The 13,891-nt window shown below is 47.0% G+C and overlaps 1 protein-coding gene across 1 annotated transcript in view; it reads left to right on the forward strand.

Annotated features, from left to right (window-relative positions):
• The window catches only part of tanc2b (tetratricopeptide repeat, ankyrin repeat and coiled-coil containing 2b), a 129,950-nt gene extending 116,523 nt beyond the window's left edge, over positions 1-13,427 (forward strand). The window contains 5 exon segments of the mRNA XM_042082661.1: positions 843-872; positions 2,086-2,177; positions 3,032-3,178; positions 6,923-7,023; positions 7,808-13,427. Coding sequence (XP_041938595.1) covers positions 843-872; positions 2,086-2,177; positions 3,032-3,178; positions 6,923-7,023; positions 7,808-10,112 — 2,675 coding nt within the window. The 3' untranslated portion in view covers positions 10,113-13,427.
• The last annotated feature ends 464 nt before the right edge of the window (positions 13,428-13,891 follow it).

Below are 13,891 nucleotides of genomic sequence, written 5' to 3' on the forward strand. Positions count from 1 at the left end.
TGTGTGTGTGTTTGTATGTGTAAACATATCTGTGTGTGTGTGTGTGTGTGTGTTTCTCAACTGCTTCCTCTGCTAGTGTGCTGCTGTCCTCCTCCACCAGTGTGTGATGGCACCAGTGTTCCTGTGTGTGCTGTCTACCTCTGGACTTGACTCCTTCCTCTCCTCTATTCTCTCTCTCCCTCTCTCTCTTCCTCTATTCTCTCTCTCTCTCTCCCTCTCTCTCTCTCTTCCTCTATTCTCTCTCTCTCTCTCTCCCTCTCTCTCTCTTCCTCTATTCTCTCTCTCTCTCCCTCTCTCTCTCTTCCTCTATTCTCTCTCTCTCTCTCTTCCTCTATTCTCTCTATCTCTCCCTCTCTCTCTCTTCCTCTATTCTCTCTCTCTCTCTCTCTCTCTCTCTCTCTCTCCCTCTCCCTCTCTCTCTCTCTCTCTGTCTGTCTCTGCTCTGATGAAGGAGTTGTTGCTGTTTATTGCTAGTTGTTTATGTTTATGTTTTTTCGTTTGCTGAGGCTCTCGTTTCCGTGCTTCTCACTGCTGCTTTTTTGTGTTCTTTTTCTCTCAACTTTCTTTCTCACCTTCCCTTCTCTCTTTCTCTCTCTCTGTCTCCCTCCCTCTCTCTCTCTCCCTCTCTCTCTCTCTCTCTTTCTCCTTCCCTTTCTTTCTTTCTCATACACCTCTTTCACCCCCCCCCCCCTCCCCCACACACACACACACACACACACACACACGTAAACCCCGTCATACCGCACCTCTCTCTCCACACCTCTTTTCTTTCTTGCCCACCGCCTCGCTCACGCAAACATTGACCCTTGACCCTTGACCCTTGACCCTTCCTTGGGCCACAGGATGTCAGACGTTGCCGAGTCGACCGCGAGGTAATGCTGAGACCACTTCTCCCTTCACCCCCACCAGCTCACAAAGCTCTTTCCAGCCACTCTCACGCTCTCTCTGTCTCTTTATGTGTGTGTGTGTATGTGTGTGTGTGTGTGTGTGTGTGTGTGTGTGTGTGTGTGTGTGTGTGTGTGTTCTGCTACACCTGACGTGTTGGACCTTACCATACCAGCAACAGACAGGCTTAGCATCAATAACATCAATAAAGATGTCACATCAATAAAGACGAGCATGTGTGTCTCATCTCAATTGGTTGAACATTTGAACTCACTCTTTGCCTTTCTTTCCTTCGACACCAAACAAATCTCACTGTGTTGGTGTGAGAATCGATATAGAGACTCATGTACCTGAAACACACACACACACACAGTGTTGGTGTGAGTCTGCTGGGTCTGTCTGTTAGTTGACTCTTTGTTTGCCTGTCTGACCATAGCAATCTCACTGTCTTTCTCCCTTTAAGACCTTAGTGAATCTCTCTCTCTCTTTCTCGTGCATTTTCTCTCTCTCGTTTTCTTTCTCTCCTCTCTCTCTCTCTCACAGTTTCTTTCTCTCGTACTTTCTCTGTCTCTCCTCTCTCTCTCTCACTCTCGTACTTTCTCTTTCTCTCTCTCTTTCTGTCAGTACATCTCAAGACTCCCTGCTGCAGCCAACCACACTGTGCCCACACCGTAGCCTTTTCCTGGAAGCAGGATCTCTGAGTTAGACCAGCGGGTTTGTTCAATATAACCTCCTCCTCGTTCCTCGGTCTTCCTCAGTACACAAGTGCATCCTGTTTTGTGAAATCCCCTTACAGGACCCATTGGACTGGAGATAGATAGTAGTAGAAATAGGAGAAATATTTAAAGCCTATTGCTCTGTGTATACATCATTGAGAGGAAGTATTACTACACATGATGCTTTAGGACTCAAACGTCATGGAAACCAGGAAGTGTAGTCGTCTGCAGCAGCAGGCTCTTGTCTCTCCCTCCCTCTCCCTCTCTCTCTTCATCATGTGCGTTGTGACGTTGTCCTCGCACCCTTGTCGTCGTTGTTGTTGTTGTTGTTGTCGTTGTTGCTGTTTACATGTTGTTGCTCCAGAGCATCCTACACCTGTTCTCTCTCCTCCTGACCCCCAGTTCAACCCCCAAGCTCCCCGACCCTCCGCTCCCTATTCATCTCTGTTCTTTTTTTACCCATCATGCATCCTGTTCACCTTAGGTCCTGCCACTTGGGCGATGGCGACCTCAAAACCCGACATTATGATCATCCTGCTCAGTAAACTTATCGAGGAGGGCGATGGCTTCTACAAGGTGAGATTCTGGTTACCTGTCTCCTTACCTGTGATGTGTTTTAACTCCTTCATTCCACAAGAATGCGCAGGGTCTAACTGACCTTTGGAGCAAAACATGATTGAAAACCTAGAATAAAACAACCACCTTTTTTTGACCTTTGACATTTCTGTAAAATTGAGAGCCAATCAGAGTTCATCATTGAATTTCCATGAAATAAATAAATACTGACAGCCAATCAGAGGTCATCGAATTCCAATGAAATACTGACAGCCAACAAGAGCTCATCAAATTGAAGGGCTTTCATTATTGTGGATCAGGCCACTATTATTGTGGTAGATATGGACGTTGTGAGCGTTACGGTGGACACTGCGGACGGACCTATGGCTCCATGCCTGTGTGGGCTGGGAGTCATTAATGACATGCTGCTGGAGTAATCAGTCTGGGAGTCTGTGTTTGCCCTCTCGCTCTCTTCCTGTTAGCATCACCACACGTCTGAAGTGGGCTGGTGTTGCGTAATCTGTGTGTGCGTGTGTGTGTGTGTGTTGCCTGATGATGCTTTAGATCTGAACAGCTGGCAAACCAGATGTTGATATGTACAACATGAAAGTATGAAAAGTATGAAAAAGCTTTTTGAATAATGTGTGTGTGTGTGTGTGTGTATATGTGTGTATGCGTGTGTCTGATATGCATGTATTTTTTGGATGTGCGTGTGTGTGTGTGCATGTGGTCCTGTTGTGTGTGTGTGTGTGTGTGTGTGTGTGTGTGTGCGTGCGAATTGTATGTGTGTGTGTGTCTGTGTCTGTGTGTACGTGTGTCTGTGTACGTGTGTGTGTGTGTGTGTGTGTGTGTGTGTGTGTGTGTCTGTCCCACAGAAAGGGAAGGTGAAGGAGGCAGCCCAGCGCTACCAGTACGCCCTGAAGAAGTTTCCCCGTGAGGGTCTCAGCGACGACCTGAAGGCCTTCAGAGAGCTCAAAGTCTCCCTGTTCCTCAACCTGTCGCGCTGCCGCAGGAAAATGAACGTGAGTCCAATAGAAACTTGCAACATGCAAAGCAACTTAACACACTCCACATGCATGCAAAGCAAGATCAGTGTTAAACTTTATACATGAACTAAAATAAATGTTATTCAGCCTCATTCAACAGAGTTTGGTTCCAGGCGATGGTGTCATATGATAGCTAATGTATACAGTATAGACAATATACATTAAACAGACAATGAACATGTTATTTGGGACATGTACAGTATATGTTGAAAATTTACTGCTCAAACAAATTAGGGGAACACTTCAATCATGCACTGGATTAGTGCTCTGACACTGTTTGATTCTGAGCACAAGTAAAACTTTTGAGGCGAGTGTTTTATTTTGCAAGAACTGTCAGACATTCTGTGAATGTAGTTTGAGAATGGAGAAAAGGGTGGAAGGTTTCAAAAAATGTGTTTTAACAATTATGGAAAACCCTTGTTTTTGTGTTCCCTTAATTGTTTTGAGCAGTGTAATATACTGACAATGTTCCATTGCGTTAAAAACAGGGCTTGAAAACGAAATTATTTTTCAAACGTTCCGTTCCGAACGGTTCAGGTAGGCCTATGTTTAACGTTTTCGTTCTTGCATGCGTTCCGCCACAAACATATCGGTCCTGAACCGGTTCGGAACGCAAAATATCGTTCGTTCTTAAAGTTCCGGCAGTGTTTGGCGGGCCTATCAAGTCTATTTTTGTGGACTTTACCTTAGATGAGACGTAGGGGAGAGCCGGGACGATTGAAACACGGGACGAATGAAACAATCCAGTTTTCTCCGAGTGTGATGATGATAGACAGACGTCCTTCGGTCAAAACATAGAGCATGTTAACCTCCTTCTATCAGCCAAATATCTTCCTGCTATGTCATTTTATCACGGAGTGATAAACGAGTTTTGATGCGCAAAAGTAAACTTCATTAGTGGTTACATTTTTTCGATTATCAATGAGTGTTTTTCATTTAAAGGTTTGACGTAATGCTTATTCAGTAGACCATTTAGTGTTCTCCACAATCCCAGACTTTCATATCGCATGCTTGTTTACATGGAAAGCAAATCAAGCTGTAGTGACATATGTCTGTGTCGGGACGATTGAAACACGTGTTTCAATCGTCCCGACCAGGCTGTAACTCCATGTATTTTAATTAAATGCACAAATAGGTGTGTTTAAACAATTATTTATGGAGGTAAGACATAGAAAAACAGTTTTAGGAAGATGAAAATACATTTGGGCCCACCAGATAGGGGGTTGAGTTTCCCCATGTTATCCTATGGAGACTGACGGCCGGTGGGTCGTTAAGCCTACTTATTTGGATGTGCATTGGCCTAACCCACCTAAAAACCTAGTGAAACGACATTTTCAACAATATAAACATGATATAAATGGGAAAGCTTACCGTTCTAGCTATAAACATGGCAGAATCATCCACTTCTATTAGATATTAGATATTTCAAAAACCGCTGCATACACGCTTCATGATGATGGCAATGAGTTGTTAACAGACATGCACAAAGACGTATAGCCCTGCAACAATATATCTAAAATAAAAACTTTTGGGAGTACCATTCATGATAACGGTTTTGTTCAAAGCTGAAAATGCATCTGTATTTGACAGAGGACAGATGTAGGTGACCAAATATTAGCTTTCTGTGTGGTACGATCGCTATGTAAATTACGTTTAATTAAAAAGTGTTTCAACTGTCCCGGCTCTCCCCTACTCATTATTTCCCCTTGATTTAGCCTACCGTAGCTATGCCCAAAAATAATAAATCACAGGCAGCATCCAAAAACATTCAGATGGGCTATCCATCCCATAGCCAGACTTACTGTAGGCCTAACCTATGCCTATAAATAATGTCTTATCAAAAATATTTCTGGATACGTGCTAAACTCCTTACCTGATTGTAGCCTAAGTTTTATCCATATGGAGATCTTCAAAGGCTTGCGCTATAATTCCAACCCTGTTTATAAACGAACCTGTCTGTTGCTGACAAGGCCTATCTCATATTTCCCGTTTAACTCTTCTACATAGAATAGGCTACAATTGCGCAAACATTTCAAATCCAGACTTTAAAAACAACAAGGCGTGGACAGGCAAAATAGGCTATTACGCATAGGCTACAAACAATTTCCAAATCAGTTTCAGTAGCCTACGCTACGAGCTGGCCTAAGATCCGAAGTGGCAGACGGATAGGTTACATTACAACAGCAAGACAAAATATACACATTTGGACCAAAGGTCCATTTATTCTTTTTTTTTTTTTTTTTCAAACTGCAGAAATCAAATTATTAGGCTGTTCGCCTACAGTAGTTGGCTACATAGCGGCTTGTTAGCTCACATTAACAGTGTAGATGCGGGCTTGTTTTTCGCACAACCGGAAATAGTCTCCCTGACATAGGATATGCTTTTGTGAAATTTTATAAAATATATAGAGAACAAAAAAAAACCGTTATTAACCGGTTTTGTGGATTTCAGAATAACGTTTCTGTTCCGGAACAGTTGAAGATCATTTTGTTTTCGTTTCCGTTTCTGCTCCTCGTAAAATTCCGTAAAATTCCGTTCGTTTTCGGTTTTCGTTTTCGTTCCTTGAACCGGTTCGGAGCCCTGGTTAAAAATCTCAGCTTTCAACTGCGCTTGATTCCTCCAGAGTATCCTCCTTAGTGAGCGCTGTCAGCAGGTAAAAGGCAGCCGGATTAAGTGTAAATCAGTTTTGCCGTGCGAGAGCTGCTGTGGTTGAAGCGGATGAATGAGCCGGCGTGCCTCTCACAGCGCTCCTCATTAGCTGAGCATTGCCTGGCATGGCGCTGGGAGTTGGGATTCTCGACAGAAAAGCCCTGACAGTCCTTCACCGTAAAGAGCCCTGACAGTCCTTCACCGTAAAGAGTCCCTTCTTTCAGAAATCCAAAGCTCATTCTGTGTGCGTTATAGCATACAAATCTGACACTCGAGGCAGATGGCAATTCAAAGTGATTTGCACTTCAAAGCCTACTTCAGTATCAGTCCAGATTCAGTATAATTGTTTGTTTGTAAACAGCCATCACAACTAGGCAACACACACAAGGCACCTAACCCCTCACTGCTCCCCGAGCGCCGCCGTTGTAGCAGACAGCTCACTGCACCGGGATTAGTGTGTGCTTCACCTCACTGTGTGTTCACTGTGTGCTGTTTGTTTTTCACTAATTCACCGATTGGGTTAAATGCAGAGACCAAATTTCCCTTACGGGATCAAAAAAGTATATATACTTATACTATACTTATACTTATACTTAATTTACCTCTGTTCTAACTTCAACTGTTTTAGCTAAAGAATGAATAGACTCAAGACTCAAGTAACGAGTATTGAATGAATGACTAATTTGACAGCCTTTTATGAACAGCCAGTCAGCACAACGCTTATTGACTAGCCAGGCAGACAATTAGTGCCTACGGCCTGTCGACCCATTCAGTACGAGTTGGCGATAATTTCAACTTCAACTGTCCCAACTACCCCAAGATAGATACTTTAATCTTATAGCAGCTTGAGTGGTTAAGTCTTTTGACTTTTTATGGTTTTGAGACTTTTCTCCATTTTTAAGCCTATCTTGTTTTGTAAGACCAATGTGTTGAAAATAATTTCAATAATTCCAGTCATAATATCTGATGATTTTCATGTGTGTGTGTGTCTGTGTCTGTGTGTGTGTATGTGTGTGTGTGATTGTGATTTTGTGTGTGTGTGTGTGATTGTGATTATGTGTGTGTGTGTAGGACTTCGGGATGGCTGAGGAGTTTGCCACCAAAGCCTTGGAGCTGAAACCCAAGTGCTACGAGGCGTTCTATGCCAGAGCACGCGCCAAGAGAAGCAGCAGGTATGGGCTGAAAGGAAATGTCTGGAAGAGGGCTAGTCTTGAAGACATGTCGTAGGGCTGCTTTAGGGCCAATCAAATCGATCGATTAACAGTCAATAAAGTCTTGAAGACATGTCGTAGGGCTGCCTTAGGGCCAATCAAATCGATCGATTAACAGTCAATAAAGTCTTGAAGACATGTCATAGGGCTGCCTTAGAGCCAATCAAATCGATCGATTAACAGTCAATAAAGTCTTGAAGACATGTCATAGGGCTGCCTTAGGGCCAATCAACACTATCGTTTAACCGTCAAGTAATGACTATTATGAAAACAACATAATCAAAATGGAAAGATTGATTATTTTGCAAATCCAGCACAGCCTTTGCATTACAGTGGTAACTGTTGTATACGTACGTGATGTGTTTTGCGTGTTTGATTTTCAGTTGAATTATATTTAAAAATCAATTTAATTGGCATGCCTTGATTTATTTATACATGGCATGGCTCAATGATGTGTTGAGTAATTTGTAGTGTTTTTTATAAATCTATAATTTTATACTGTTGATCTTTAGAAAAGGAATTAATGTACTGAGAATGTCCTCATCTGTGCACTAGCCCACTAGTGGTTGTGTGCGTTGATTAGATTATCATTCATTCATGCAGGATGGTGCTACTGCATTGTATAGCATGTTGTGTGTCATGCAAATTAGAGCCCCACTGTCTGTCACAGAATTGTATTCTTTTTCATGAACACACACCCCCTGCAAACTGAACTGAGGCTGGTGTGTGTGTGTTTTGCCTGCAGACAGTTTGCCGAAGCACTGGAGGACCTGAGAGAAGCCATGCGCTTGTCTCCGAACAACCGCGAGATCCAGCGGCTACTGCAGCGCGTGGATGAGGAGCACCAACAAACCATCCAATCAGAGGAGCCCGAGATAGCCCCGCCCCCGTCTCCTCCCCCGTCGCCACCTCCCCCAGAGGAACGCGAGGAGCCCGTACTTCCTGTGCACATCCCGCCCCCTGAGCCGCGATTGGACGACATGGAGCCCGTGCAGGACTTGTTTGAGGACGAGGACTACCTGGAGCAAGAGCTGGAGAACGTGTCCATGGGTCTGTCCAGCCTGCCAATCATCCAGAGCCCGCCCCTCTCCCCAGCGCACCATCACCACCTCCACCACCAGTACCACCAACATCAGCACCACCCCGACGCAGTGTACCTGTCCGGCGGCCAGGGCTTCGACTTCCACCCGAGCCACTCGTCCATGTCGTCTCCGACGCGCCAGAGCTACCAGTCGGCGTCCCCGCCACTTTCCCCGACCCACCAGAACGCCCACTACCGGACGAGCTCCCCCCCGCACGCGCACACGCACGCGTCCCCGGACCAGCACCCGTACCGCTTCAGCCCGCCGCCGGCCCACGAGCCGTACCCGAGCCCGCCGTCGTCCCCGCTGCGCCGCAGCGCCCCCTACAGGGCCAGCCCGCCGCTGCCCGAGAGCGTGTGCCTGTACCGCTCGCAGTCGGGCTCGCCCGTCCGCTACCAGCACCAGGAGCCGCTGCCGGTACCGCTACCGCTGCCCGCGCGGCCCAAGTCGCCGCTCTCCAAGATGAGCAGCCAGCGGTCGTTCCAGCTGCAGTCGCAGGCGTCCCAGTGCTCGCAGTCGGCGTCGTCCAGCCAGCAGCACCACCGGCTGCAGCCCTCCATGGCCCAGATCGTCCGCACTAGCCAGCAGGGGGGCAACGGGGGGTACGGCAGCGGGGGTGGTGGTGGTGGGCAGTTGGCTCACCCGCTCAGCAGCCGCTATCAGGGCGTGTCCATGGACGAGAGGGGCCTGGTGGACGAGCGCGGCCGCCTGGTGTACCAGCCCTCGCTGGACGGACGCGCCATGCCGCCGCCGCCTCCGCCGCAGCAGGTGCAGTCCAGCCTGAGCGCGGGCGCACTGTGCCAGCACGGCGGCGGGCGAGGGGGCGCGGGAGTGCCCGGCGGTGGTGGCATGGGCGTCCTGGAGGGGGCGCTGTTGAAGGACGAGCTGACCCCTCAGCAGCAGCGTCCGGCTTCCGCGTACCGCTCGGGGGGAGGAGGCGGAGGAGGAGGAGGAGGGGGTGGGGGGGGTCCGGGCGGAGGTCTCCGGTTCAGCCAGACGCCGCAGATCAGCCGCAGCCAGTCGGCGGCGTACTACCCGGTGTCGGAGCGCGAGCGCGAGCGTGTGGTGGCCTCGGGCGGCGTGCCCGGCGTGTGTCAGCTGGGCTCGCCCGAGATCCCGCCGCACCTGGGCCTGCGCCGGCCCATCAGCGCCAGCCCCGGCGAGCTGCCGCTCAAGCAGCATCAGCAGTCGGCGTCGCCGCGGCCGCTCATCCACTCGCAGAGCGTCAGCATGCGCTTCTCCCCCTCCAGCAGCAGCCTCTCCTCGGGCGCCGCCTGTAATCTAGCCCCAGGCTTCCGGCCGGCCTCCTCCATCGGCCAGATGGAGATCCCCCTGCAGGCGGCGTACGACCGCGACGAGCTGGCCGCCGCCATCTCGCCGTCGCAGGGCGGGGGCGGCGGAGGCCTGTACGGGGGCGAGAGCGCCCGGTCGCGGAGCACGCCTTTCATGGGCATCATCGACAAGACGGCGCGGACTCAGCAGTACCTGCACCAGCCGTCGGCGCGCGGATGGGCCATGACGTCCATGGACAGCGGCCTGGGCGGCAGCGGGGGCATTTCCAGCCCCACGTCGCCGGGCAACCTCATCCACCAGGCGTCGGTGGCGTCCGTCGCCGCGGCGGCGTCCGCGTCCTCCTACAGCCCGCCGGCGTCGCTCGGCAACATCGCCTACTACAACAAGACCAACAACGCGCAGAACGGCCACCTGCTGGAGGATGAGTACTACGGTGGCAGCCAATCGCAGCCGTCCTCGCTGGGCAAGCTGGCCAACGGGAGCGCCCGCGAGCGCGACCTGCTGGAGCGCGTGAGCCAGGGGCCCACCTACCAGGACGTGAAGGTGGCGCGGACTCTGCCCGTGGCACAGGTGGCCTACCAGGAGAACATGTTCCGCCAGCTGTCCCGCGACTCGCGCCAGGCGTCCACCTCGCCCATCAAACCAAAGAGACCCTTCGTGGAGTCCAACGTCTGACAACACAACTCCCCCTCCGGGGGGCCATGAGAGTGTGTGTGGGTGTGTTTGTGCGGAGGGGCTCGGGGGGAAAGTGTGTGTTTGAGAGAGAGAGAGAGAGAGAGAGAGAGAGAGAGAGAAAGAAAGAAAAAAGAGGTGGGTGTGTGCGTGTATATCTGTGAGGAGCCAGGGGTATAAAAGGTTGTTACATTTTTTTTGTTTTGTTTTTTGTTTACTTATTTTAATAACAGATTATAGATGTGAATGTGGAAAGACATGTCAGGCAGCGAAATCAGTTGACCCAATAGAAGGACCTGGCCTGGATTCGGGGCCAGAACCAGAAGTGTCTCAGGTGGTCACTGGACTCTGGGGGGGACACACTCAGTAGTCACAACGACAGCCAGAGCTGTAGCCTCTGTATACATAACTTTAGTCAAAAGCTTCTCGTCTGTGGCTTATACTATAGTGTACTACTACTACTACTACTACTACTATTGGATACTGTATACGAACCGCAAATCACAACCTCATTCTCTACAGTGTGAAGAGCACATCTAGACATAACCTCAGTGCAGAAACGCAGACCTGAAGCATTGTTACTGAGAGAGAGAGAGAGAGAGAGAGAGAGAGAGAGGGAGGGGGAGGGAGGGAGGGAGAGAGAGAGAAAAAGTAGTATGAGTGGGCCAGTGAGAGAAAGTGTAGATTGTGTGTGTGTGTGTGTGTGTGGTGGTTTGGATGTGTTTTTGAATGGGAACATCGCAATGGGGATAGTCCAGACTTTTCTCTTTCATTCGAACACCTACCGCACGTGCGGTCAAAGACTCAACTCAAGGCTCTGCTGAAGCTCTCACAGGATTGTTCAATACTGTAAAGAAGAGATACTCTACGAAATGACTCAGAAAGCTGTACTTAAAGAAAGCCACCAGAGAAATATTTATAAGTCAGTTCTATAATGTATAGACATATGAAAATACAGTATAACTCCATGTATAAGCATAGCATTTGTTTTGGACTTGTTTTTTTTTTTTTTTTTTTTTTTTAAAAAGCTGGAGCGGAGAGGAATGAGGGCATTTGCTAACTTTCAACGTTTTTGGTCAGCGAAAAAAAACGGATCCATGAGGAGGACTTTGAGTATATGCTAACGTCAATGTTTACAACCCAGAGAGAGATGTACATTTGGATTTGATGTGGACTGAGTGACTGATATTGTTCAAAAAAGTGACTACTGATTCTACCATCTTGACAGTCCACTGCTACTGCGCGTATATATTTTATAACAGGTGTGACGGATGTTTCAGATTTTGTGTTCTAACGTTCTCACTTTGAGGTGGGATCCATTTTGGTTATTTATCTAGAACACACTGAAGAGCAGAGTGAGAACATGTCGAGGTGAGTTACGCTCACCAGATATTTGGAAATGGAAAAATGAGATTTCGGCCACAGCACAGTGTGATTTACATGTAGGCTCGAAAGTTTGCAGATGCCCTTCTCACAAAGTCAAGTAAAACAGAGAGGAGTGTTTTAGAAGAAAAGAAGCTAAAATATATATTTTTGTTCTTTATGTTACTGATTATTTTAATTACTAGTTTTTGTTGTTATTATGACACATTTACTGCACAATGTTTCTGTGATGTTTCTTAACCAAGAGCACTTTATTGATTTGATGTAGTAGGTTCGGATTGGTAACCCTTTGGTAGGGCCAGGGAGTTTTGTTTGTAGATGTTGGTGGGCGGAGGTCCCTGCCAAACAGCAGTTCAGAAGAAATTAATTTGTGTGTAGGTGTCCTTTTTAGAAACTAGCCAACCGTACTTGTTCTTGGTGCAATTATGAACTCTGAAACAAACAAACGAATGAATGATTGATGTGAGTGAGTGAGTGAATGTCTGAGTGAAAGAACAAATAACTTTAAGGGAAAAAAGCAAACTGTTTGTAAAAGTATGAACATGTGTACATATACAGAGAGCCTTTCTAGAGCACATTGTAACTGCTGTACATAAAAGCCAGCCACATGAATTTTATCCCCAGAGTGACCGACTTCAGACCCCCTGTGAGCGTTCATCGGAGGCTTTCCTTCCTTTCCTTTCTTTTCCCAGCAAACCACTGCTGACAGTCTGAGGCACCTATCGGGCAGCGCTTCCGTCCAGCGTAACTCCTGACCCACACACAACAGTGTGCTATGGAGCAGGTCTGGGCTAGAGAGCCAGGCTGGATAGGCTTCAAACAAACAAGCAAAGAAATCGATAGATAGTTAGATACTTTATTGATCCCCAAGGGGAAATTCAGGAAATCTACCATTAAATGAGGAATGGAGAGAGAGATTGTTTGTGTGTGTTTAGAGTGTGAACATAAAACACAAACAGGCTAGTTAGATGTCTGTATGGGTTCCCAGTTGTCTGAGGGAAGGAAATGACTCTTGGGCAAGGCCTTGAATGGATGCCTTCTGGCCCTGGCAAAATATTATACAACTCTGTCATGATTGCTCAAGTTGTATGGAAGGCACTAAACACAAATAATCTCAGTGCCATTCCTGTCCATGAGTAGAAATGCAATACAGCTCTGAGGATGGCTGGGAGGAAGTAAAGCTTTTTACATAATCAGGAAATGAAGTATTAACTAAGTTGCTGGGGACAACCTACGTACACAGGCGCACTTAGTAACCATGGAAACGGAAAACTGCCAATTTCTACTTCCATGAGCTCAGTACGGTCTCAGCAGAACCCCAGCTGATCTCACCACAAATCACACACACACCAAACGGTCACACAAACACACAGACACTCAGAACATGGCGGCGTGGAAGAAACCTTCTGGGAGGTTCTTATGACAGTACTTATTTTCTTTTTTCCCCCTTTTCTTTCACAATTGTAAATTATTTTTGCTGTAAATAGTCAGATGCATGTTTAGTCTCTGCTCTCTACTGCTCCCAGGTTGAAATATGAACAACTCACGTGTGTGTGTGTGTGTGTGAGAGAGAAAATAAGCCAGCTTTCTTCCCTCTGCACATCTAGCTATATAATATACAATCTGAGTGAACTGGGGAATATAAAACACCCTCATTGGTCCCCCCCTCCCTTCCCATTCATTTAATCTGTCAACTAAACACACACACACACACACACACACACAGAGCGAGAAACTGGGGCAGCTTCCATTAATTTCCTTTCATTTTGACTTTTGGTTTTGGAGTTCATTGTAACTGCTTGCTGGACAGAGTTCTCTTGTCTGTACATGTGAGCTTTCTGAGCGCTGTGACACAACAAAACAAAACAAAAAAAGTGAAAGAAAAAAATCCGTTTAACAGAAACCAATAAAACCGAATGTGTTTTTATCATGTGACATGAGAATCTGTATCTTTATAACACTGAAGGCAACACAGGGTGATTGCACACTACATAAAGCCACCACTGCACAGCCAATGTAGCCATTCAGTCTTTTGTTAATTGATTGTTTCCTAACAGCAAATACAATGTTTACGAACAATTATGTTAAGGTTGACACTGTTCTAACCGATGTTAGTGTTATTCTAGCATCTGAGTTAATTCTGATAAGTTCCTCTCTTCATCATAACATTTTGACACTAATTTGCTATTGGTTTGATGGTAAAAAGAACTTACAGTAAAATGTAGGCTACCGCAGAAATATGTTATTTGTATGCCTAGAGTTACTCTGCTTTTTAGCTAAAAGATTAACCGATTTTTAGGCCGCAATTAATCGTGTAGCTTACGACTGATTATTCAGGAATGTTTTGTTATTTCCTGAGGCAACACACATAACATGTATCAACTTTTGCACCATGGGCA

This window comes from Alosa sapidissima, chromosome 24 (assembly GCF_018492685.1).
Source record: "Alosa sapidissima isolate fAloSap1 chromosome 24, fAloSap1.pri, whole genome shotgun sequence".
NCBI classification, from domain to species: domain Eukaryota; kingdom Metazoa; phylum Chordata; class Actinopteri; order Clupeiformes; family Clupeidae; genus Alosa; species Alosa sapidissima.